The sequence below is a fragment of the Rhinoderma darwinii genome, chromosome 8 (genome assembly GCF_050947455.1).
Source record: "Rhinoderma darwinii isolate aRhiDar2 chromosome 8, aRhiDar2.hap1, whole genome shotgun sequence".
NCBI lineage: Eukaryota > Metazoa > Chordata > Amphibia > Anura > Rhinodermatidae > Rhinoderma > Rhinoderma darwinii.
Genome location: NC_134694.1, coordinates 24,911,809 through 24,936,071, shown reverse-complemented (window position 1 = coordinate 24,936,071; position 24,263 = coordinate 24,911,809). Strand labels below are relative to the sequence as shown.

Genomic DNA, 24,263 nt, shown 5'->3' with positions numbered 1-24,263 from the left:
GACCACCCAAATACACATTGAAAAATGGTCTTCTAGAGGGGTGGTCAACTCAAAGACGATGGAGAGTATATACATAAAAAAAGATGAGACTGAAAATATGTCACAGGAAAACTAGTCTGGGAAGATGGTCTTCTCAAAGGTGGTCCTATGGGGAGGTTTCACTAGGGCCACTGTTCATTTTGCAATAATTTCTCCTTCCTAAATATCCAGTCAATTCTGTCCAGTTTCGTAAGAAGTGATTCTCCGCTGAATTGCATTACTGAGCAAAGCCCATTACATAATAGGGAAAGGAGCCCGAGGAGAAATCCAAAATTATCTACGTCTTCCATGTTATCCTGATTATTTTACAACTGCTGATTACCAGGCAGAATACAGACTGTAGTAGATCGTATTCTGTAGTCTGCTGATTAATGCAAAGGGCAGATTAAATAAATGTTGACCTGCCCTATGACTGCACAGCACCTTGTGTCAAAAAATTACATATCAAAATGGAAGGAATTGTTTCTTGAATGTTTCCATACCTCCTACAGACCCGAATGGACATAACCGACCACATACTGATTCTCTGCCTGGATGCAGCAGCTAGTAGCCACCTCACCAAAGAGGAAGGGGGTTGCGGTACCCCTGTTTTCAAATCGGATCTTTTAGGTTCCCGGCTGCCTTGGAAACCCATCGGCGTCGCAGGTGTGCTGATGGGGTGGCCGAGGGAACTCCCTCTGTCAAACGTATTAGATGCCACGATCGCTATTCACCGTGGCATCTAAGGGGTTAAACTGCTGCAATCTGAGTGCTCTCCAATTCCGGCAGGAGCCGAGCTGTGTATAACAGACGTGCTCCTGCTGCTGATCTCAAGGGTAAAGTGGCAGCACCCACAAAATCAGAGTGACTGATTTATCAGTCACAATGAGGCAATTAGCACCTGCTTGTGACGGATATATCCGTTCCTCGTCGTTAAGGAGTTAAATATTTAAACTTTAATAAGTTTTATTCTTTTTTAGAGTGTTTAATCCTTTGATTGCTGTAGAGAAGTCTGTGTGCGTGCGTGCGTGCGTGCGTGTTGGGGTACCTATACGGCAAGAACTCAGTAGGTGGTGGCAGCAAGTTGTGTATCTGGGTTGTGTAGATTGTGTTGGAGTGTGATTTATGCTCCATTTGCAACCGGAGTGAAAGGTAAGTGAAAAATTTTGTAAAATGAAATGGATTAACCCCTTGCAGTCACCATGCTCTCTGGAGAATATATACTATTTTTTCAAAAGGGAGAAACACGTCTTTCAATTCTGTTTACATAGCTACCCCCTAACCCCATGCCTCATTCCATGGGGAGTGTTAAAACAGTCCTGGGTGTTAGCTAACCAGAGACCATCTGTGGACATCTGTGCGGCTGCGTATACAGACTAACTGGAATATTGAGTATCCTCAGAGAGAAGGTATCAAGTGGTCAGGTAAAGCTCTATAGGGAAAAACATGCAAACAGCTCTCCTCCGAAAAGAAGGAAATTCTTGAGTGCCAGTTACATGTCCTTGTATAAAACTCATACACGGTTTTCAGATACTCCTAATCAGGTTACGGAGTCCTGACAATGTGGCTGGGAACTTACATTTCTACACATTGAAAATCAGCTTTATAACTGGGATAATCAATTCTATTAACCCTCTTTAGAAATGCAGACTCACCAGCAGTAGTCCAACAGGTGTGGAGGAAGAACAGGGATGTAAACATGTTGCCAGTACATTGGGAATAACATGGCAGATGATCCATGGATACAGGCAGTCAGCTGCAAGAATATGAAGATTTAAAGATGAAAAGTAATAACAGCAGCAATAAAAATAATATAATGCAATTCAACAACACCTAAATGAAAATAAATATATTAGGTTCAGTTCACACTAGCGTCATGGCTTCTGTTGATAACAGATAATATGACGCTGTACGATGGATCCATACCTTGACTAACGACCTCTATTGACTTATAATGGGAGCTGTTCTCATTCCATCGAAGTCTTCGACATTTTGATAGCAGGAATAGACCTGCAACCTGCTATTCTTCCCATCAAAAGTGACAGAACGCCAAGTAGAGTCTCTCAACACCAGAGCCTTAAATTAATTTTCCATATTTATTTCCCTATAACGCACAAAAAAACCCTCACCTTTCTCAAGGTCAATGCCGCACATTTTGTAGCTTCTACACAGGTATATGGCTCTGTTCACACTGGCCTTATGGCTTTCCTTTTTTGCAGAAGCTATTATGGATCTGCTATGATCGGTTTTGTAACGTATCCTAATAAATCACAGTCAGTATACAACATTATCAAACAGCAACGGAAAGTAACTAACAATTGCGTGAACAGCCTCCGGTGAAAATCATGGCAAAATGGTGCGGTTTGGCCGCAAATCGCTTCAAAAAATTAATTTTTCCTGGCACACGCTGGTTCTATTTCAATGACATACAACAGATACCAAAACTATACACCGATCCAATATCTTTGTCCACCATCAAGAGGAAATGAAATGCCAAAGTGTTTAAACCCAGCATCAAAACTGTCTGCCGCAGAGCGAACTTCAATTGAATTTGTTCAACTTTGATACGATCAACGATTCAGGCATATGTATGAAATGCAAAACAAGCTAAATAAATAATACAAATTAAAAGATAAAAAAAATGTGTATTGATCCTGGGATGTAAGACTTGTAATATCCTAAATCGATATGGGAACTTTCAGAAAAAGTGTCGTAATGGCAGAAAACTACTCACACAATCCGTACGGGGATGGATAAGAAGTACTAAATGTTAGGCCCTGTTCACACGGAGTTTTTTGACACGTTTTTTGACACGGAAAACGCGTCGGAAAACGCGCCAAAAACGACCCAAAATGACTCCCATTGATTTCAATGGGAGACGGAGGCGTTTTTTTACCGCGAGTAAAAAAAAGCCTCGCGGCAAAAAGAAGGGACATGACCCTTCTTGATGCGGTTTCCGCGTCCAAAACCGCATTGAAAGCAATGGGGACACGTCAAAAAACACCTCAAACTAGTGAGGTGTTTTCTGACGAGTATATTGCCGAGTGTTTTGGAGGAGTTTCTTGCAGGAGTCGTCTCCTGCTGCTAGTCCAGCCCAGCAAGGGGCTGTCATTTCCTGTCTGCTCGTGGAGCCTGAAAAACATCGTGGACATAACTCAGGGATACAGAAAACCGAAGTCCTGCATCCAAATCGAATACAAGTAAGTGCAATTGCTCCTATGTTCCATACATGCTATACATGTATGGAGCTGTGCATTTTTTTTTTAGATTTTTTTATTTTTATTTTTTTAATTTTGTTATGCAGTTGTTCATGTATGTCATCTCTTTTTTTTTTTTTTTTTTTTTAACATTTCAGGAACAGAAATGACGACAGCAGAGGTGTACCACCGAATGGACATTGATGTTGGGAAATTGATTCAAGAAGTAAGTATACTTTTTTTTTTTAATGTGGGCCTGTTCACATCAGCATGGTTTCCGCTGAGGGGTTCCGTCGGTGCTTTCAGTCAGGGGAACCCCTCAACGGAAAGGCAAGTGTGAAGTGGTGACAGATCCGTTGCTAATGGTTTCTGTTTGTCCCCGTTGTGCAAAGGGTTCTGTCGTTTCGACTGAACCAATACCGCAGTGTAGGGAATCCCATTAGCAACGGATCCATCAGCATTGAAGTCAATGATGATGCAAACAGAAAACAATGTTTTTTTTAATGTGGGCCTGTTCACATCAGCGTGGTTTCTGCTGAGGGGTTCCGTCGGTGCTTTCAGTCAGGGGAACCCCTCAACGGAAAGGCAAGTGTGAAGTAAGTTCCGTTTGCATCACCATTCATTTCAATGGTGACAGATCCGTTGACAGAAGGATGTCAGGCTGGGTTCACACGACCATGTTACGTCCGTAATGTACGGAACGTATTTCAGCCGGAAGACCCGGACCGAAGACAGTGCAGGGAGCCGGGCTCCTAGCATCATAGTGATGTACGACGCTAGGAGTCCCTGCCTCGCTGCAGGACAACTGTCCCGTACTGTAATCATGATTACAGTACGGGACAGTAGTTCCACGCAGAGGCAGGGACTCCTAGCGTCGTACATCACTATGATGCTAGGAGCCCGGCTCCCTGCACTGTCTTCGGTCCGGGTCTTCCGGCCGAAATACGTTCCGTACATTATGGACGTAACATGGTTGTGTGAACCCAGCCTCATGCGTGTGAAAACCTCGGCAAAAACAGCCTGAAAAACCGCCTGGAAAACCGCCTCAAAAACCACGTCAAAAACCACGTCAAAAACCACATCAAACATGAAAACCTCCAGGGTCAGTTTTTACAGGAGGAATTTTCCTCCTGCAAAAAACTCCGTGTGAACAGGGCCTTAGAGAATGGTCACTAAACCCTGAACTATGCTTCCGATGTACTGTAGCGTCTGCTACATTTTGCTCCTTAGGAGAAACTCTTCTACAAACTAAACCTCGTCTGACCTTGTATAGCCGGACTGTAAGGCCCTTTTACACGGCCAATTATCGGGCAAATGAGCGTTCATATGAGCTCTTGTTCCTGATCATTGCTGTGTAAACAGGGCAGTGATCAGCCGATGTACCAGCAAACGCTCATTCATCGGCTCATCGTATAGGATATGCAGCATTAAATATTATCGTTGTCGACAGCACATCTCCCTCTGTAAACAGGGAGATGTGCTGCCGACATGATGGAAATGCATATTGAACGAAGTAACTTCTCCATAAATTAATCATATCTTCTTGTGAAAGGAGCAGATCAGCGCCGATCAACGAGCTGTCTCGTCAATCGGCACTCATTTTTATGGCCCAAATTGGCCAGTGTAAAAGGACCCTAAGAGTCTGGTCCTTGTTCACAACTACCCAGTCCCAAAACCGTTGGATACTATGAGAACATGCAAAAAAATGGTCCCTATATACTTTCTAAATATGGTGTGTCAGGTTGTACCATTTTCAACTCCACATCTTTTTATAAAGAGACCCATATGTGTTCATTACTATCCTTTTAGATGCACTATTGGCAAATATAACCAGCATTTAAGGCTCAGCACGAGGTCTTGAATTCCTTTTCCTATGGTTTTGTGAAGTGGCATACACATTTCCTGCCCTTCTCTTTGTTTTTACTAACACAGTCATGGCCTCCGCGGGCTGGACAGGTCTGTTATGTTTTGCGCTATATTGCTGAGATAGAGTGTGTGCCTCGCCGTATTTTGCCTTATTTCCTTAGATTTGTGTTAGATCAGTGAAATGACAAATTAAGCAAACAGTTTATTTGTGTATGTTTATTCGCTCACAATAGAAGGAGCTGCGTCTGCAGAGGCTTGGGAAGCTTCCAGTTACAAGGTTTTGCCTTCTGCTGAGCACAGTTTGAGTTAAAATAATGCAGCTTGTTCTTTCTGATGAAACATGCAGAGCGTGGTACACTTCTTACATCAACTGGCAGCCCACCAGCTTCTTGTATGCACATCGCGTATGTCTCTTTGACATGATCGGGAGAAGCAATGTTATGCCTATTTAGTCAATGCTGCATTAAGAAACGTGCATACATACAGTATTACAAGTGTCCTGTGATTAAGAGAACTTCCATGAGAAAAAACCCCCAAAAAAGCCATTTAAATAAAATACTTGACTTCTGTATTTCGAATTAAACTGGATGGCAGCGAATATTAGCGAATATTACCATCATTACGGTTACCACACATAATGTCACCATCTTTTCTAGACTACTGAATATCAAAACTGCCCAGCTCTGGAACGACAAGGAGCAGGGAAGTCAAATTTCAGTATGGATAAAACTGTAACGGAGCATCATGTTTTCTGAAGAGGGTATCGTGAAAGGTGGAACCATTGGCTGCTCCTCACTTAGTCATGGTTTTGACATTGGTCATCGGTTGGTCCTGGAGAAGATTGATGGTCCCTTGGCCTCATTAATTCCTCATTTCTGTACCTTCATTACTAGCAATATTTCCTAAAAAAAATACTATTGCATTTTTCAAATGTTTTATCTAAAATGTCTACAGACCAAAAAGCTGTTCTTTAATAAATGAGACTCTTAAAAGAGCAGACAAATGGGCAATATGGCATCACCAGCGCCCATTTTTTCCTACAACAGAGAATGGAGTTCTATAAGTCTATAGAGTAGAAAGCATAAAATAGAGTGGTAAAAGTTTAAATTAGCTGAAGACATGTGAAGTCATGCAACTTTGCCTCTGCGTGTGCCCTCTCGAGAAGATATATTTCCAGCCTAACGATTCAGTCCTTTCAATAACCACATTGGTATGTGTGCCTGATCATCAGTCCCACACATTGCATCAGCCGCTTGTGATATGGCGATTTAGTCCAGCTATCAAACTGCTAGGCATAGGCCTTATTCAGACAAACGGGGGGAAACTTGGATGTCAAGAAAAGCCATTTTTCACGTCCGCGTTGCCCCCGTGCGGGTCCTCTTTTCACGGATCACCATAGATTTGAGTCTATGGAGGGATCTGTGAAAACGAAGAAAATAGGAAATTTTTCAACGTACCCTTCACACGGTCTGTTGAAACAACGGCCGTGAGCACGGCCCCATTGAAATACATGCGTCCCTGTGACGGCCGTTGTTTTAACGGCCGTCACGCGGTTGCATTCATCGTTTGTCTGATTAAACCTTTTCACCTTTAATATATCATTGGAAACATGAACTATCATATTGTGAACTAATCTGTAGGAATAAAAACAACAAAACATTGATTATGGAAGAGAAGCTTCACAGATATGTTCCAGACAGATCAGTGTCTACTAGTAGAGCAATGAGTAATTGAGGAATTTATGAGGCCAAGGGACCATCAATCTTCTCCAGGACCAACCGATGACCAATGTCAAACCCATGACAAAGTGAGGAGCAGCCAATGGTTCCACCTTTCACGTTACCCTCTTCAGAAACCATGATGCTCAGTTACAGTTTTATCCATACTGAAATTTAAAAAATAGAGAAGTCTATAAAGACAAAACTGTGTGTGAACGGAGACATCATGAACATGATAAAGAACCACTTGACCCATGTAATATCCATTCTCCACAACTTCTGACCACACTTAACTCCTGACCTCCTCTTATCAGGAGGACACATTAACAGACGTAAATTCCATTAGAACATTCATACATTCGGTGCCCTGCGCTTCGTGTGATAACACACATCTGTACCCAGCTCATTTTTCACCAGAAGTAGTGTGAAATATCTCTTTCATCTTGCTGCTCTACAAATGTAAAAATGAATACAATCTGCGAAATTACTGGTTTGCCTAATAATCCATCATTTCTAAATTAAAAAATCTACGACACTATTAATTTCTCATTCAGCTGATTGACATATTGTTTAGTGTTTAAAGCACAACATTCAAAACATTATGAATGGATTCTGCCAAAAGTCGTCTGTGTGAGACAACTTGAAAGGCATTAATTACCTTGTGAATGGAGGTTAGACTCCTCCGTTGTAGCGAGCGCAACAAAACACATAGCCGAGTAACACTGAAACACTATCCGCAAGTATCTAGTGGCATCACAATTACCTCTGGCTGTGGGAAGTACGCCGCCATCTCTGTTGTCACCTATGTGATGGAAAATATTAAGAAAAGCAGCCTAGAATGCCGATCAGAAGAGAGATAATACTGAGAAATAGTTTTGGAACACATATAAAAAAAAAAAACGCAACATCATGTATCAGGACCAGTACATTTAACAAGTCGATGGATTATTCGGCGCTGCTCTCTCACAGGGCTGCTGGTTAACCTACAGCGTTATCGTAACTAACCATTGTCGTTATGCACAAATGTCGCAGGCTGAAAGCATGAAATAACATTTAGCTCTGCTACATCTATACTAAAGTTCTCCACTACATACAAAATAATCAGTGCCTTGCAGGACAGGGGACCCTGTAAACAATAGTGGCATGTCCATAAACTCGGCAAGTAGATCACGTGACCAGTGTGTCAATAGTGTTCTCTGCCTGTGCATCCGCAGGAATATGCAAGTGTCATACAAGTAATAGCTTGTGGGGGGCAACATGGACGCAACGGTCACGTGATATATCATTTGACTGGCATCAATGCATCGCTACTGGTTAGATGGTCCCATGTCCTGCCGCGCAAGTTACAGATTGGGGGGGGGCACACTATTTCTACGGGTATGTGTATGTAACTTTTCATACAAGGCAATAGGACATTAAAGGGGTTGTCCAGTTCTAAGAAACTGATGTCCTACGGTCAGAATAGACCATCAATAGCTGATCGGTGGGGGTCAGACTCCCGGCACGTGCGCTGCTTCCACTTGGTTTCTACTTGCTCACTGTGAATCTTCGACACACATTTAGCGGCAAGTCACAGGTATTGCAGCCTTTTCTGCCATTCACTTCAATAGGAGAAATGGTTGTAATACCTGTGAATCGCTGCTAAATGCGTGTCGACGATTCACATTGAGAAAGAAAAAATGAAGGGGAAGCAGCTCTGAGCGCTGCGGCCTCTTCAAAACAGCTGATTGGCGGGAGTCTCGGGATCAGACCCCCGACCCATCAGCTATTGATGACCTATCCTGAGGATAGGCCATCAATTTTTATTGGCTGGAAAACCCCTTTAATGTTTCAATGAATTATATATGTAAACACATATAACAATGTCCATAGTTTCCAAATACCTACATGAAATCCTTGCCAGACCCTTATAGGGCTCGTCTCATCTCTATTAGTTCGTATAGTCACATTTATAGACTGCTGCTGAATGGACATACAAGGGCAGATTTACTAAGACTGGCATTTCATACAACAGTCTCCGTCGAAAGCCCGCAGGCGTAGGATGCGACAAAGATACGCCTCATAATAAATTTGTCGAATCTTGTACTGTCCATGCGCCACCAAGGAAAACCTACGACAGCTACAGCATGGTGCAGATTTCCACTATACTTTACCATGCCCACTTTTCTGAAAAGTGCTGTGAACGGCATAAAAGAGAAAAAGTCACAATTATTTTTTCATAACTTGCAACGGAAGGTAAATGTTGCAAGTAGTGTAATAATTTATATATAAAGCTCAGCATATTAGCCACCGTCACATAAGAATAGAGGTTTATTTCAATTTGACCAAGAAATAGTAATTGGACTAACATAAAGGGTCAAATAATTAACCAGCAACAAATGTATAACCAAAAAGAGGCTAAAACTATAAACTAAAGGACAAGAAAATGAGGTTGAAAAGAAAAAAAAAACGCTAATGCTGTTGTAAGGGATAAAAACGAGCATCGAATAAATCACATCAACCGACATTCATTAAATCTCTGGCATAAATTATGACTAACCTGCGACGTTAACACTATTGGAGAAAAAAAATTTAATATAATTAAAAAAGAAAAAAGAGAAAACATAGTGGAAGATCAGAACATGGCTCTGCTGCTTACACTCTTCAGTACCCGACAATAAGGTCAGGAGGACACGACTAAGTCTAGAACTATGGTTGACATCATGAGAGCGCGAGGCCAAAAGATCTGCAAATGAGCGTTTTTCAGAAAGCGCAGAGAAAAAAAAGATCAAAAGCGCAGAGAAAAGAACCTTCCTTGCTCCATCCTCCAGCAGATACAAATGCAAATTTCCCAGCTCCTTTCATCCAGCTTTCTTCAGCAGAACAATATATTCGACAGAAATTTCTCATTCATTTCTCAATGTAAAGGTGAGATGGCAGATAAATATCTTCCTTGCCGTACAACAGACATTTAGCCATTCTCAGACTTGAAACCACATGGAACAATATTAGGTTCTCAACCTCCAAGAGTAGGAACTCAAAGGAGATTTGGCGCACTAATGGGAACATTTGTTAGTTACAGGTCTGTGAGCCTTTATATCTTATTGGAACGACTCCATTTTATTTTTAAAACGTAAAGCCAAGCTGCTTTCTTCTGCCAGACTAAAATACAGAAAACTGTTAAAGGCTATGGACATCTTTAGGGTCTTTTTAAATGAAATTCAGTTATTTAGTGAAAAGTCACTTTTTTAAATTGAGTTTTATAAAAAAAAAAAAATTCACAATTTCACTTCTGCAGCTTCTATGTATCACAGTATATAGAAGCTGCAGAAAGCCGCTCTGTGCCGAAACGGTCAGTGAGCTGCATTGACGGCTCGGCTGACAGCGGCTCCAGGAGAAGACAGATTCGGTACAGATCGGCTTTCTGCAGCTTCTATGTATTGTGATACATAGAAGCTGCAGAAGCAAAAATGTTTACTTTTTTTTTAACAAATGTAAGTTACAAAAGTGATTTTAATCCATTTTGGTTAAAAAAAAACACGAAACTTTTCCATAGCCTCTAACTTCTTCCCAACTTGAAGGTAGTCACCAGTAAGCAAGAAATAAAAGGTAAAGAATTGCTGTTACTTTTCAAGTTTTCTCCAACTAAAGATATTTAGGTAAAAAATGTAAGATTGCTGGGGTTTCCACCAATGGGATCCCCACTAATCACTAGAACTGCACAATAGCAATGAGGAAAATGTTAAATGGAGCGGCGGTTGTACATGCACGCTGCCGCTTAATACAATGTCTATGTGGCCGATGGAGGCAGCCGAGGTAATAAGTGCCCTTAGTGGAAAAACTTCTTTAAGAATCTCATGGGATTGGGTCTGTTTCTATGGGCTGTACAAATTTTGTTCAGGACAATCAATAAAATGTAGTCTGATGAGCATAATGTAACATCGCATAACAGTTCTATAACACCATAAAAAAACCCTCATCCCTTCCACACCCTTCGGTTATCCACCAGGACTTAATCATAAAGTAATTTAAAGCGTAAAGGGGTTATCAACGACTAAAGAACAAGGGCCAAATGCCTTCAGCTTAAGGGGTGTATAGAGTTTGTAAAATAGCTCTACTCCAGAATCAAGAAAACGGTCTCTCTAGCGGCACCTATAGGTGACTATCTTGTAAATTAATGGTCGACCCTTTATAGAGCCCTGAAACAGGACTCGGATTATAAGACAGACATCTGTAGACAGCACGGTTTCAGAGTTGTTGCTCCCCATCAGCATTGTAATTTTGACTCTTGCAGGGAGAATCAGTACCTTCTAAGAGCTAGACTTTGTGAGGCACTCTCTAAGCAGAGATCCTTCAGAGTTCATTATATAGAGATCTATTATACTTATGCATCGCTGTTATTCAGTAGACACATTCATCGCTTGCTTCAAGTGGATTCTGTACATGGTCATGTGATGGACGCACAGGTGCACGGCTCGTTACAGTATGTGTATCAGAGATGTGTCGTCTAACGATCCCAGCACCTGTGTGTCCATCACATGACCATGGACAGAATTTTATCCACTGGAAGTAAACAATGAATGTTCCTACTGAATAACAGCAAGTTACAAAAACGGTGAGGAATTAATACAGAAAGTATATTAGAAAACTGTATAACTTTTCATTATACAAAAATAACATTAATTTGCTGAAACCGGACAACCCATTTTAAGTTGTGTATAAAATCTGTGCAATGGGACTAGACTTGTTGTGTAATAAAACTTTGGCTTTGAATTATTTTATGGTTTTTTTTCCGCCATTCAACGTTGCAAAAAATCACGTCACTAGGCCAACAAATAAAAAAGTTATAGCCGTCTAACGAACGCATGCTAAAAATGGCTAAACAGCGTCTGGACCTGAGGGCTCAAAATAGCTTGGTTCTGAACTGGTTAATATTTCTCTGACAATTAACTCATTGATTACAGCTGCCACAAAGCACATACGCCCTGCTGCTCTGCATATACAGACAATACAGGAGGAAGTTTGTTGATCAAATATGGCTACCCCCCCCCCCCACCCACCCACCCACCCAGGAAAGTTTCCACAACATTTGGAAAAACAAAACACATAGTTTTTTTTCTACTTAAAGGGGTTTTCCCATCAGGGACATTTATGCCATATCCATAGGATATGTCACAAATATCAGATAGATGCGGGTCCCACCTCCTTTGCATATGTGATAAATGTCCTTCATGAGAAAACCCCTTTAAATCTAATTAAATTTTTGAATTAAATGTTTGAGACATTCCCTTTAACAATTTGTTCGAAAGTTATTTGCCATTGGACCTGACAGCAGATGAACTCTATTCTGCTTTCAGACATGTGACATAACCGCTAAGATCTAGATGTGTAATCCGTGGTGAAACTCTAGGGCTTGCAGCGGTCACAGTTACGACCAGGCCCCATAGTCCAAGGAGCCCAGACTTTCCCCTGCCACATCAGGCCCAGGCATTGTGTGTTGTGGTGCGGGCACGGTCTTGACGCTGGCCTGAGTGAGGACGTTTTGTGCGGTGGCACATACAACATCCTGACACTGGCTGGTGTCAGTAGCTATGTGCAGGGCCCTGAGGACAAGAGAAGTCAGGAGTCTGATTAATTTTGGGGTCTGATTTAGAGGATTTAATCTGGGGTCTGATTTGTTTAGGGGTCTGAGTTAGAGGTCTGATATGGGGCCTGATTAATTTAGGTGTATGGGGTCTGTTAGGGGCTTTAAATAGGGTTTGATTAATTTAGAGCTCTGTGGTATTGCAGGGTCAGCCCCATTCACTTTAAAGGAGTTGAGCTGCAATATCAGACACAACCCAAGGACAAGTGTGGCGCTGTTTCTGGAGAAAGCAGCAATGTTTTTCTAATCCTGAACAACCCCTTTAAATAGACCCCAGAATAGACCCCCTATATTTATTCTGGGGTGTGATTTAGGGTTCTGATTAATTTATGAGTCTGATCTGTAGTTTGAAATACATTAGGGGTCTGGTCTGGGGTCTGATTCAATATGCCCTCTGAATTTATGGGGTCTGGTCTGGGGTCTATTAATATAGAGGTCTGGTGTCTAAATTAAAGGTGTATGGTGTTATTTAGGGATATGATCACGGATCTAATTAATCTAGGGGTCTGTTCTGGGGTTTGGTTCATTTAGGGATCTGACCTGGGTCTGATTCAGTTTTCTTGTACTGCAATTTGACTGGCAAGTGTGCCCTAACCCTGAAGCTCTGTTCACATCACGTTATGTGAACATTTTGGCCGAAACTTTTCGATCAGCAGTACAGTTCCGACGACTTTGTCACACCGTGGGGCATGTGGTCCAGTGCAATGTGCGGAAGATGCCTTGCTTAGATAAAGGGAGGAAACTAAAGATGGTTCTCGCTGTGCTGTTGAAACTAGATATGCACTAAAAAAAAACCAGCACTTCCACGCAGTTTTGTTTGATAAGACGGGAGCTTAATGCCACTTACGTTCCATCAAGCCTCTGACAGATAAAAGATGCTGAAAACCCAAAAGTGCTATTTCCTTTAAAATGGCAGCGCATCAATATAAAAAAAAAACCGGCTATATTCTCTTCAAAGTTCACCGCTCTATATTTCAAGATATACCAGTCGATAAGATCGTGCGTTTCCATCTCCAGGAGAAGAGTGATTTCTCAGTCTTTGAGCTGTTAATGTGTATTGACTAATTTTCTTTTTGGAAAGAAGAACTAAGACTGATTAACTAAAACATGTGTTTTCTGATGAAACGCTAAATACACAATGAGGCTCCACAAATACAGAGATGCTTCTCGGTTAGAGGTTCGCCATCTTACAACTTTAACCTTATTTTCAAAGTTCAATAGTTAGATCTGTCTAACTCACTTTTTCTGATTTCAATTTGGAACTGCATGTTATTGAAAATGCTGAATTCATGCAAAAAAAAACGCAAACGTACATACACAAAACAATACAATTTACTAACCTATGTACAAGGCCTCATGCACACGACTGTGATTTTGCAGCTGCAATTTATCTGCATTTTTGAAGAAAAATTGTGGACCCATTTTATATTTTTACAGCCAAATGCATGCAACCGCGATTTACACGTATCGGTGAGCAGGGGGCGCAAATCCAGACTGCAAAAACTCAGGACATGTAATTTTAAGGTCCGGATTTGCGGATTTACCAATACTGGTGAATTGTTGTGGGTCCGTGAGTCCTGATGATATACGGAGGCATAACAAGGGTTTTTTGCGGTCCGATGGACCGCAACGTACCCGTGGTTTTGGGTACCGCAAAACCAATGGGGTAGTGTGCATGAGGCCTAAATCTATTTTATCTAATCTGTCTATCTCATCCAGCTATATGATTGCAGTGGTAGTGACGGACAAGGAGAATAGCAATATGCTTATGGCATCTCTGGGGAGAACAAGTCTTAGAAGGAGTCAAATTTTGCTTTGTTTTTTTTATAAAGTGCTTAAAGGCGTTATTTATATAGATATCACAGAGGTGCTCCCCCCTCCCATAAGCCAAAGCAGAGAACTGCTGTATAGACCTCTGGAGCGATTTTTTTTTTTTAAAGCGGTATTCCCAGATCTAATCTATCCACGGCATAGGTGATAATAGTCTGATTGCTGGGTCCCGAACCACCAGATCCTTCTCACTGCAACCCCCACAGTGAGGAGAAGCTAAAATGGAGCGGTGGTCAGGATGGGCCCGACGCTCTATTTATTATCTACAGGACTGACGGAAACAGCCGAGCGCCGTACTCATTTGTTTCCGTCATTCCCATAGGCTTTGAATGGAGTGGCAGCGCACATGCTCGTCCGCAGCTTCATTCAATAAACTTCTCATTGCGGTCGAGCAGTGAGGAGGAACGTGGAATTCAGCAACCGGAAAGCCAATGTATCGGAGTACGGGCTCATAGACTTTGTATTGAGTCTACACCAATACATTTATTTCCGGAACAGACACGAAGCGGCTGAGCGCTCACACGAGCACTTCATCTGCTTTGTTCTAGCGATTGGTGGGGGTCTCAGTGCTCGGACCCCCACCAATCCAAACTTCTGACATGTCACTATGACATGTCAGAAGTTTGTCAAACGTTTAGCTACAATTTAACTATTCGTCATCCAAAATGGGACCACAATTACCTTCCGATTTTTTTTTCAATTCTAGTCGATTTTCATCATTACTTAATTGAATAATGATCACATTTTTAAATAACCCCTCTCTGATTTAGATTTTTAAAGATTATGTTCAAGTTGCTAAATGATTGAATTATTTTTTTTTGCTTAAATATTGGCTAAAAGATTGTTCAAAAGATTTAAAAGAATTTCCAATATACAATTGAGATAATAATATAACGCCTTTGGACGGCCATTCATCAAAACCAGTGAGTTTTTGACATTCTAGAATTTGATTATTACACCATATCGGTGGGAAAATACAATAGGAATAACGGTCATGCTTTTTCTTAAATAGATTTCATACATTTTGGATCAAGGATATGGTTGGACATAAGTTGCCTCTTAATCTCCCTGCCTCTACACCTTGTAAGATGTTAGATTCAGCGCTCATCCTCTGGCATAAAAAATGAACTGGATCCTGGGCCTTAATACACTCCCAACCCCTCAAATAATTTTATTGAGCAGCGATAAAATAATTTTTTGAGGACAGGCACTCCAAAGCCGCCCTTACTTTTTTTGCTTTGAATATTTCTAAGACTACTTCTAGGTCTCTTTTTCTATATATGAGATAACAAAAAGTTTTTTCAAAACTATTATGGATATTGTGGAGAATAGTTCCTCTATTTATTCTAAATCTCTCTAATGTTTTCTGGTTAAAGAAGATGGAGGCAGTTGGACTCATATAAAAGGCGAAAACAGTTAATAAAAGCAGTACCAAAACTTCCAGAATAGCAAATAGAAAGGACTATTCCACACATTTAAAGGCTTTTGTTGCGTCGATTGACATCAGTGGCCCGTTGCCAGAAAGATCAGATTTTGCTTAGATATTTAATGATAACCCTCTTATATTAATAGAAGTTGTTTGTTAGGTGTAAATTCAGAATGGTTTAAATTCCCAATTTCTTCAATTACCGATGATAAACAATTGGCCATTTTTGGCAAAGCTTTAATATCTGTCCCATTAAAACAGCTGGTCTAAATTCAGCCGGAATTGCCGTGGGAAGCTGAACTCATGGTTGTGCCGAGTTCTCCAGAGTGGTAGCCAATCTTGGTAGCCGCTCTAAATTCTGGCTAATAAACGACGTTCCTAAATGGAGAACTATCAATGACATCCATATGTTCTTCTAGGGTATATGGAAACGGTTGTTCGATTGAAAGGAAAAGAGACAGTTAAATCCAACATGGTTGACTGAAAATGATTCCTGCTTTTTTTCACTTTCCAGATAACATATTTGTTTAGCATTTTATAATCCATTTCTGCTCCCCCTTTAAGACCAGGCTATTGAATATTGGAGTTTTACGAGTATTATACAACCTTATTGATAGAACTTACCCTGAATTTATAATCGATCGTCACATACATTATCCTAACATCCATGTTTCCAAAGAGAATGAACAACTTAATAAAAAATGTTTTCAACCGTGAAAACATCTTAAATATTATCATACATGTGCACAGATGTATGCCAATTGGCTGGAAGCATGATATGCTATACATACACCGAAAACCATTCATTGAGGTGCAGGACACAGAGAAATAAGGGGCAATAGTATACAAAAATAACAAAAGTATTGTGCCAACAAATGTATCTGGACAATTCCTACAAATGTGACGGTCAGTGCAAAATAAACCAAACAAGCTGATTTAGTACATTATAACTTAGAGGGGTTGTCCACCTACTGAGAACTGATGACCTATCCACCTGATAGGTCCTCAATATGTCATCGGTGCAGGTCCGACACCCGGACCCCACACTGATAAGCCGCTCTGGTGGCCTGCGGGCACCGGATGTTGTGGCACATAATACTATGGACAGAACCTGGAAGCAGTTGGCTCCGTACATAGCATAGTGGCCATGCTGCAGAACTGCAGGTATGCTCCTATTCACTTGAACAGTACTGCAATTCAGCCGCTATTCCGTGGCCGGAGCTAACTGCTTCCGGCTTGTACGTCCGGCGCACAGAGGCACTGGACCAGCTGATCCGTGTGGGGCCCGGGTGTCGGACCCCCGCAGATCATGTACTGATGACCTATCCGGTGGATAGGTCATCAGTTGTCAGAAGCAGGAAAACCCCTTTAAAGTGTGGTCTCATCATGACAAGCCCTTATTATAATAAAGCCGGATTTTTGCAGTGGTTGTCTGCTCTGGCTAATAGAAGGTGATCCCGAGCAGGACATATGGAAACGTTATAAAAGATTAGGGATGCACGGTGGATCGAAACTTCGATACTGTTTCAATACTCTGCATCCCTAAACGGTTCGATACCGCTATTTCCTGTATTTCGATACTTAGCTGCGCAGCCGCACAGCTCAGTATAGTAATACATGAATGTATGGGAGCGCGGCTGCGGCTGTGTAATTCAGCCACAGCCCCGCTCCTGAGTCATGATAAGTTCGCGGGGTCAGGATGAGGTGATGCGGCCAGCGCTGCACTAATGAGCGGCGGCACTGGAGACAGAACATGGCGAGCGCTCTACAAAACACCCCCATGTTCTGTCCCCAGTGCCTGAACTGCCGCTCATTAGTGCAGCGCCGGCATTAAACATTAAAGTTTACAAATAAAGTAAAAACAAAGTATCAATTAAAAAAAAATACACATTCACCTTTTTTACAAAAACATTAAAATAAGTCTCCAGACATAAAATATTCACACATTCAGTAATGGCGCGCACAACAATTTTTTTGCATCATTTATGATGTGTGCGCTGTAAAAAAATAAAATAAACACGGCTTTCATTCACTTATTATTGTGAGGCGCGAGGTGCGATGAATTTAACCTCCACGTGCCTCACATTAATAGTAATTAACCCCATCATGTACCTTACACATTAACCCATTATGACTGAGAAACATGATGGGATTAATTACTATTAATGTGAGGCGCGTTCAAAATTCATCACACGTCGCGCCTCACATCAGAAAACGGAAGAATTTTTTTTTATTACTGTTGGCAAAAGTATCGAAATTGGTATCGAAATCGCAATACTAAATGAAGTATCGGTATCGAAGTCCAAATTTTGGTATCGTGACATCCCTATAAAAGATGGCGTTCATTTTTGCACAATTTATATCTGATCTCTGCCATCTTAGACATTTCTGTCCACAAAGACAGAAAGAGGTGAATATTATTGCACAGAAATAAGAAAAACTCATATATTCAAAAACGTCTACCAAATACGTATTCATTTTAGAAGGCCAATGACATGATGAACATGAACTCACCGTGCTAAGTTTACTGCAACAAATTAAGATCCTGCGCTCGTACAACATACTGGCATAGAGGTGCAGCATGTTATTCACATCTACGGCCACAAAATATTCAGTCAGGTTTCTCTGTAAATAGAGGAGCAAAATAGTGAGGATTAGGCATTAATACAAGCAGATAGAAGTGTGGGAATATAGACCTTTTAATATAAAAACAATTCTACCTGAATCTAATCTATTACTTTACAGTGTTGAAACTTTTGCTGAGTCTACAAGGATACATTAGGTTTTGCCTTATAGAAGGACTTCCCCTTTCTGCTCTAAAATTGCATGAAGTATAAATACCGACCTATTTGCTGTATTGTAAGTGACAAGACAGGGGCTCGGAGAAAAACACCCATGAGATGTGTCACTTGTTGCTAAGCAGTGAACAGGCTAAAAAGTTATTAATAAACGTGTCTGAAAAAAAGACATAATGCTCGATTAAATAGAAACGCCAATTTTTGTCAGGTTCCCTTTAAATATTAACCCCTTCCCGCCGCAGCCCTTTTTCAGATTTTAATTTTCGTTTTTTCCTCCCCACCTTCAGAAAGCCATAACGTCTTTATTTTTCCGTCGATATAGTCCTATGAGGGCTTGATTTTTGCGGGACGGGTTGTAGTTTTTCATAGCACCATTTATTTTACCGTATAATGTACTAGTAAACGGGAAAAAATATATTTGTGGGGTAGAAAATGAAAAAAAACAGCGATTCCTCAATGTTTTTTTGCGCGCTGTTTTTACGGAATTCACTGTGCAATTAACACAACATGTTAACTTTATTCTGTGGGTCAATACGATTACGGCGATACCAAATATATATAGTGTTTTCTATATTTTACTACTTTTACGAGTAAAAACCGAAGTGTAAAAAATAAAATTTATTTTGTGTCGCCAAATTCCGAGAGCCAGAACTTTTTTATTTTTCAGTCGATTAATTGGTTTGAGGGCTTATTTTTTGCGGGATAAGCTGTAATTTTTAATAATACCATTTTGGTTTAGATGCGACGGTTTGATCACTTTTTATTTCATTTTTTGTGGGAGATTAGGTGACCAAAAAATAGAGATTCTGGCGTTTACAAATTATTATTTTTTACGGCGTTCACCGTGCGGGTTAAATAATGATATATTGTAATAGTTCAGACTTTTACGGACGCGGCGATACCAATTATGTTTATTTTTTTTATTTTTTTTACTATGCTCTAGGGGGAAAAAAACAACTTTATTTAACTCATTTTTCATTTTTTTTTTATTAGTCCCCCTAGGGGACTTCAACCAGCGAGTATTGCAGTATATCGTGATTCTGACAGGCAACTATTAGGGCCTAATAGGAGCACAAAGATGGCGGACCCGGGGGTCTTCATTAGGCCCCCAGGCAATAGAAACCATCGCCCCCCCCCCGCGATAGCATTGCGGGGGGGGCGCGATGAGCTGTTAGAGGGGGTCGCCCCCCTCTTTTTAACAATTTAAATGCTGTGGTCGCTATTGACCACAGCATTTAACGAATTAAACGAGCGGGATCGTGCTCGAGCGCGATGCTGCTCGTTACTCTGAAGTGTCGGCTGTAACAATCACCCGCTCCGTGAGCCCGTTCCATACTTCCCCTACCGGACTTTGGCGTATGGATACGTCAACTGTCGGGAAGGGGTAAAAGAGATATTACAGTTTAAGCAAATAAAAAATGACAGTCTTTGTAAAAAAAAATAATAATACAAATATATTTTCTATATCAATTCCTCACCGCTGTTAAAATCCCTGCTTGCAGTCATTAAGTAGAAACCTTCACTATTCATTGTCAATATAAATCTGTCTTGGTCCTGTGATGGACACACAGGTGATTGGCCTGTATCAAGACACCACTCTGATAATTGTACTGTAAGATATGTTCAGATATTGTGGATTTCTTATAGATTCTCAGGGTGGATTCTTTTTAATAAACAGATTTTTATTGATCCAGTATACATCTAATCATTACATACAGCAATGAAACATTGCAAACAAAGCATTGGGATAAGGAGCACATTTTTTTACAGGAAAACAAAAAAGAAACATACAAACAAAACTCCCGATCCAGACACGGCAAATTGACCACATATTCGACTAAGGTAATCATAAGAGTATGTCGGAGTAAGTAGAGTCAGTCCATTGATCCCATAAGGAAGTACGAGCGTAGGACCCTTGAATAGAGGCTAAAGCGCGTTCCATAACACAATTATTACAAATAGACTCCAAACGCATAATCATTATAAGCTAGGTGAAGTTTGGGACACCAACTTCCCCCCATATTTTACCATATAGACTGCTCCATGATTATTAAACCTTACCGAAGAAAAGTAGAGCTCGTAGTCAGAATATATATAAGAATATATCAACTTTATTACACAAAATAACATACATTTAAAAACATGTAAGTATAAGACTCTAGTACTAACAATAATGTAGAGGAAGAGTGATCCAGCGCTGATGTTGGTTTAAAAGGGAAGTGAGAGTCCCATGATTAAGAACGCAGACCGCGTTCGAAACGCGTAGGCTTGGGCATATACCCTGACTACTTGCACTTTGGGACTGCGTCTCCCGTTCCATTTTTACTCAAATTTTTTTTCTAATAAACATGGGACTCTCACTTCCCTTTTAAACCAACATCAGCGCTGGATCACTCTTCCTCTACATTATTGTTTCATACCGCGGGCCGTCGCGGGGATCCGATGGACGCTGTTGGAGACGCAGACCGGTGAGCTGGAGGTTCTCTCCCTGTTTCTAGTACTAACACTGTGGTGATACAGAAATCAGCACGGATATAACTGAGTAAAAAAGTATAGAAACATAGAATGCAAGCTGCTTTTACTACCCACAAAGATTGTATATAATATCTCAACCCCAATGGGTTACAAACAGATGATCCACAATGTCCTCTAAATTCCATATATCCATGGGCTAATACCAGTAGAAAGAGTCACATAGGGAGCAATCAGTATCTATGGTGAGTAATCAAAAAATGCAGTCTTACCCATTCCAGTGAACAGAAGGTGTTTACAGGTCCGTGTTGGATCCGCCACAGAAACCCCAACGCGCGTTTCGCTGTTTTAGTTGCTTTGTTAACATATAAAATCACTTCACTCATACTAGGCACTTTTGTAGATTTCCAGTATTTTGCAATCAATATTTTTGCAGACAGCAATACATGAAAAAGTACGTTTCTGACACCAATCCCACATGCAGTAGGGCTAGAGCAGGGGCGAGCTGAATGTCAACCCCTAAAAGAGATCATAAGAAATCTTCTACTTGCTGCCAAAAGCTGGACAATACTATACACTCCCAGAAAATATAGAGGATGGTACCCTTAGAAGTGAGGCACCTCCAGCACCTATCTGATGATGTTGGATATATTCACGACAAACGACTAGGAGTGTAATACCACCTATACATTATTTTCCTAGACGCTTCCAAATGTGTAGCGCACTTAGAGAGAGAGCAAGCTAGATTGAAAGTGGCTTCCCAATCCTGCGTACTTATAGGGATTCCCAGATCTCTCTCCCAATGCCCCAGACAAGGAAATTCCTCCCGAAGCAAACCCTCACACAATACCTTATACATTTTTGATATCCCTTTGCATGTTTTATCCAGATTAGTGAATGACAATTCAAAAGGCGTTTTAGGGGAATCAATCAGAGGAGGCAATGTACTCAACAAATGACTTATTCTAAGGGATTTATAGAAGTCCCTACGGGGTATGTTGTACTTCAGACATATATCATTAAATGCCATTAGATGAGTTCGCTCAATAATGTCAGAAATACACAATGCCGGACAACAGCCAATTTTGGATATCAATATCAGGTATCAGAAGCGGAAGCAGTCGAAGAGGAAGATCAGAAAATCTCACCGGGATTATAGGGTGAATAACAGTACATTTTTTCCAGACCTGGAGCCCTGCATCAATCGTTAAAAAAGAAGATTTAGATATTTTAGCGCCAATGGACAATAGCCACATGTGCGCTTCTACAGAAGATCCATCAAGTAATTCCTTTTCCATAGAAATCCAATGTTTCATAGGAACTTTAGTCTTCCACATTCTGGCTTCATCCAAAATTGCTGCATAATAATAATGAGCCAAGTTCGGGAGACCCAAACCCCCTTTAACAATTGGCTGGTATAATACCTCCGCAGCTACTCTAGGGCGGGAGTTTTTCAATATATATTTATTAATTATACCTTGGAGTCTTTTAAGATAAGATACCGATAGCAGAATAGGTAAATTTCTAAATAGATATAGTATTTTTGGGAGGATCGTCATCTTAACCGCAGAGATTCTCCCTACCCATGATGCCTCATACTTCATGTACTTGGATAAGTCTGCTTCTATCGCAGATACCAATGGTATATAATTAGATTTATATAAAAGAGAGGTGGGGTAGGTAAGTTGTATTCCTAAGTATGAGAAAGAGGGCTCAACCCAAACAAACAGAAATTTCTTCCGGAGAGAGTCCAAAAGAAGACGAGAAATATTCATACTCAAAACCATAGACTTAGTAACATTAAGCTTATAATACGAAATTGCACTAAAAGCCTCCAATATCTTAGTGACCTCTAATAGAGATGTCTCAGGGTCAGATATAGCAATGAGCACATCATCCGCAAATAACCCAATTTTATGAGATATATCCCCCACCGTTATCCCACTAATAGCAACAGATGACCTAATGGAAGTAGCCAACGGCTCCGTCACCAAGGTAAAGATGAGTGGAGATAAAGGACACCCTTGTCGAGTCCCATTGGTTATGTTAAAAATTTTCGATGTACATCCAGAGGTAAATACCTCAGGGTGGATTCTGAATAAAAATTGGTAAAAAATTTTTACAAAATCCTATTCACAATAGTCAATTTTTCCACTGCAGATTTTCAAATGCAGCGTGCCTATTATGTTGAGGATTTTGTTGTAACACATGCAGATTTTGCTGCAGATTTGCTGTGGATTAGATACAAATTCCTAGAAAAATTCACGGCATCGAAAACATACCTTAAAGGAGTATTCCCAGAACCAACATTTATGACCTACCCACAGGATAGGTGATAAAAATCTGGTCGCTGTTGGCCCCACCTATAAGTAGAACGGGGGTTTCGAGACCCCTGTTCCACCTCGCTGAACCCCCTGCAGTAGGGAGGAGCTTGAGCGGAGTTGCGGTCAAACATGCGCCTTACCGCCCTACTCAATGTCTATTTGGCTGTACTCGTCTATTACCTTCAGTCCCATACACTTTTAATAGAGTGGCACCACGCATGCTTGACCGCCGCTCCAATGAAAATTCCATTCCTCCACAGTGCAAGACCGCAGTGCGGAGAAATGAGTGATCAGTGGGGGTCCCAATGGTGGATAGGTGATATATGTTGATTCTGGGAATACCCCTTTAAAGCCATGTTCACACGTTCAGGATTCTATCAGGATTTACTATGTAACCATGGAGAAACATAAGCTCAGTGTGACCGAAGTAAATCTTCATCATGAACTGATAGTCTTAATGGTATGGTCCTAGTTAGGATCCCTATCCACAATGACAGTAGATATGACGACTCTTTACAATGCAGGAACTGCAGCAGATGTTCGATAATCACGGATGTTATCAATGCTTACAATCACCTTAGATTCCACATATCCATTTCATTGTACTGAAGATAATATATTCCCGTAAGTCAACAGATGTTACTAATATACCCTGAAAAAAAAGTTTTAAAACTTTCTGGTCATATTATAAGTGTACGGGGCAATGACATCAGTTACATGAATTCAGTTCCAGCTTGATAGCTCTAACACAATCCACTTTAAATGGAACGATCATATAATATAAAAATGAGCTACTTGGCAAAGGACAATGTTTTTAATGTAAAAGAGAAAATGTGTTCTACTTTTTGTGAGCAGTTTTAGTGCACTGAAGACTTTATTGTGTCTATTTTAAAAAGCGGAATACATTTCCAATTAAGGAGCGGGTACGTTTTTGTTTTTTTAACTTGTATATACAATGAAAATTACAGATATTGTTAAAATTTATGTGTGT

General features: G+C 40.7%; 1 protein-coding gene across 5 annotated transcripts in view; it reads right to left on the bottom strand.

The window, feature by feature from the left end:
- The window catches only part of DENND1A (DENN domain containing 1A), a 582,084-nt gene that overhangs the window by 285,210 nt on the left and 272,611 nt on the right, over positions 1 to 24,263 (bottom strand). For all 5 annotated transcript variants that reach the window (XM_075835514.1, XM_075835510.1, XM_075835512.1 and 2 more), the window contains exons 9-10: positions 18,193 to 18,303; positions 1,674 to 1,774 (exon numbers count right to left, since the gene is read on the bottom strand). In XM_075835514.1, coding sequence (XP_075691629.1) covers positions 1,674 to 1,774; positions 18,193 to 18,303 — 212 coding nt within the window. The remainder of the gene's footprint in view (positions 1 to 1,673; positions 1,775 to 18,192; positions 18,304 to 24,263) is intronic.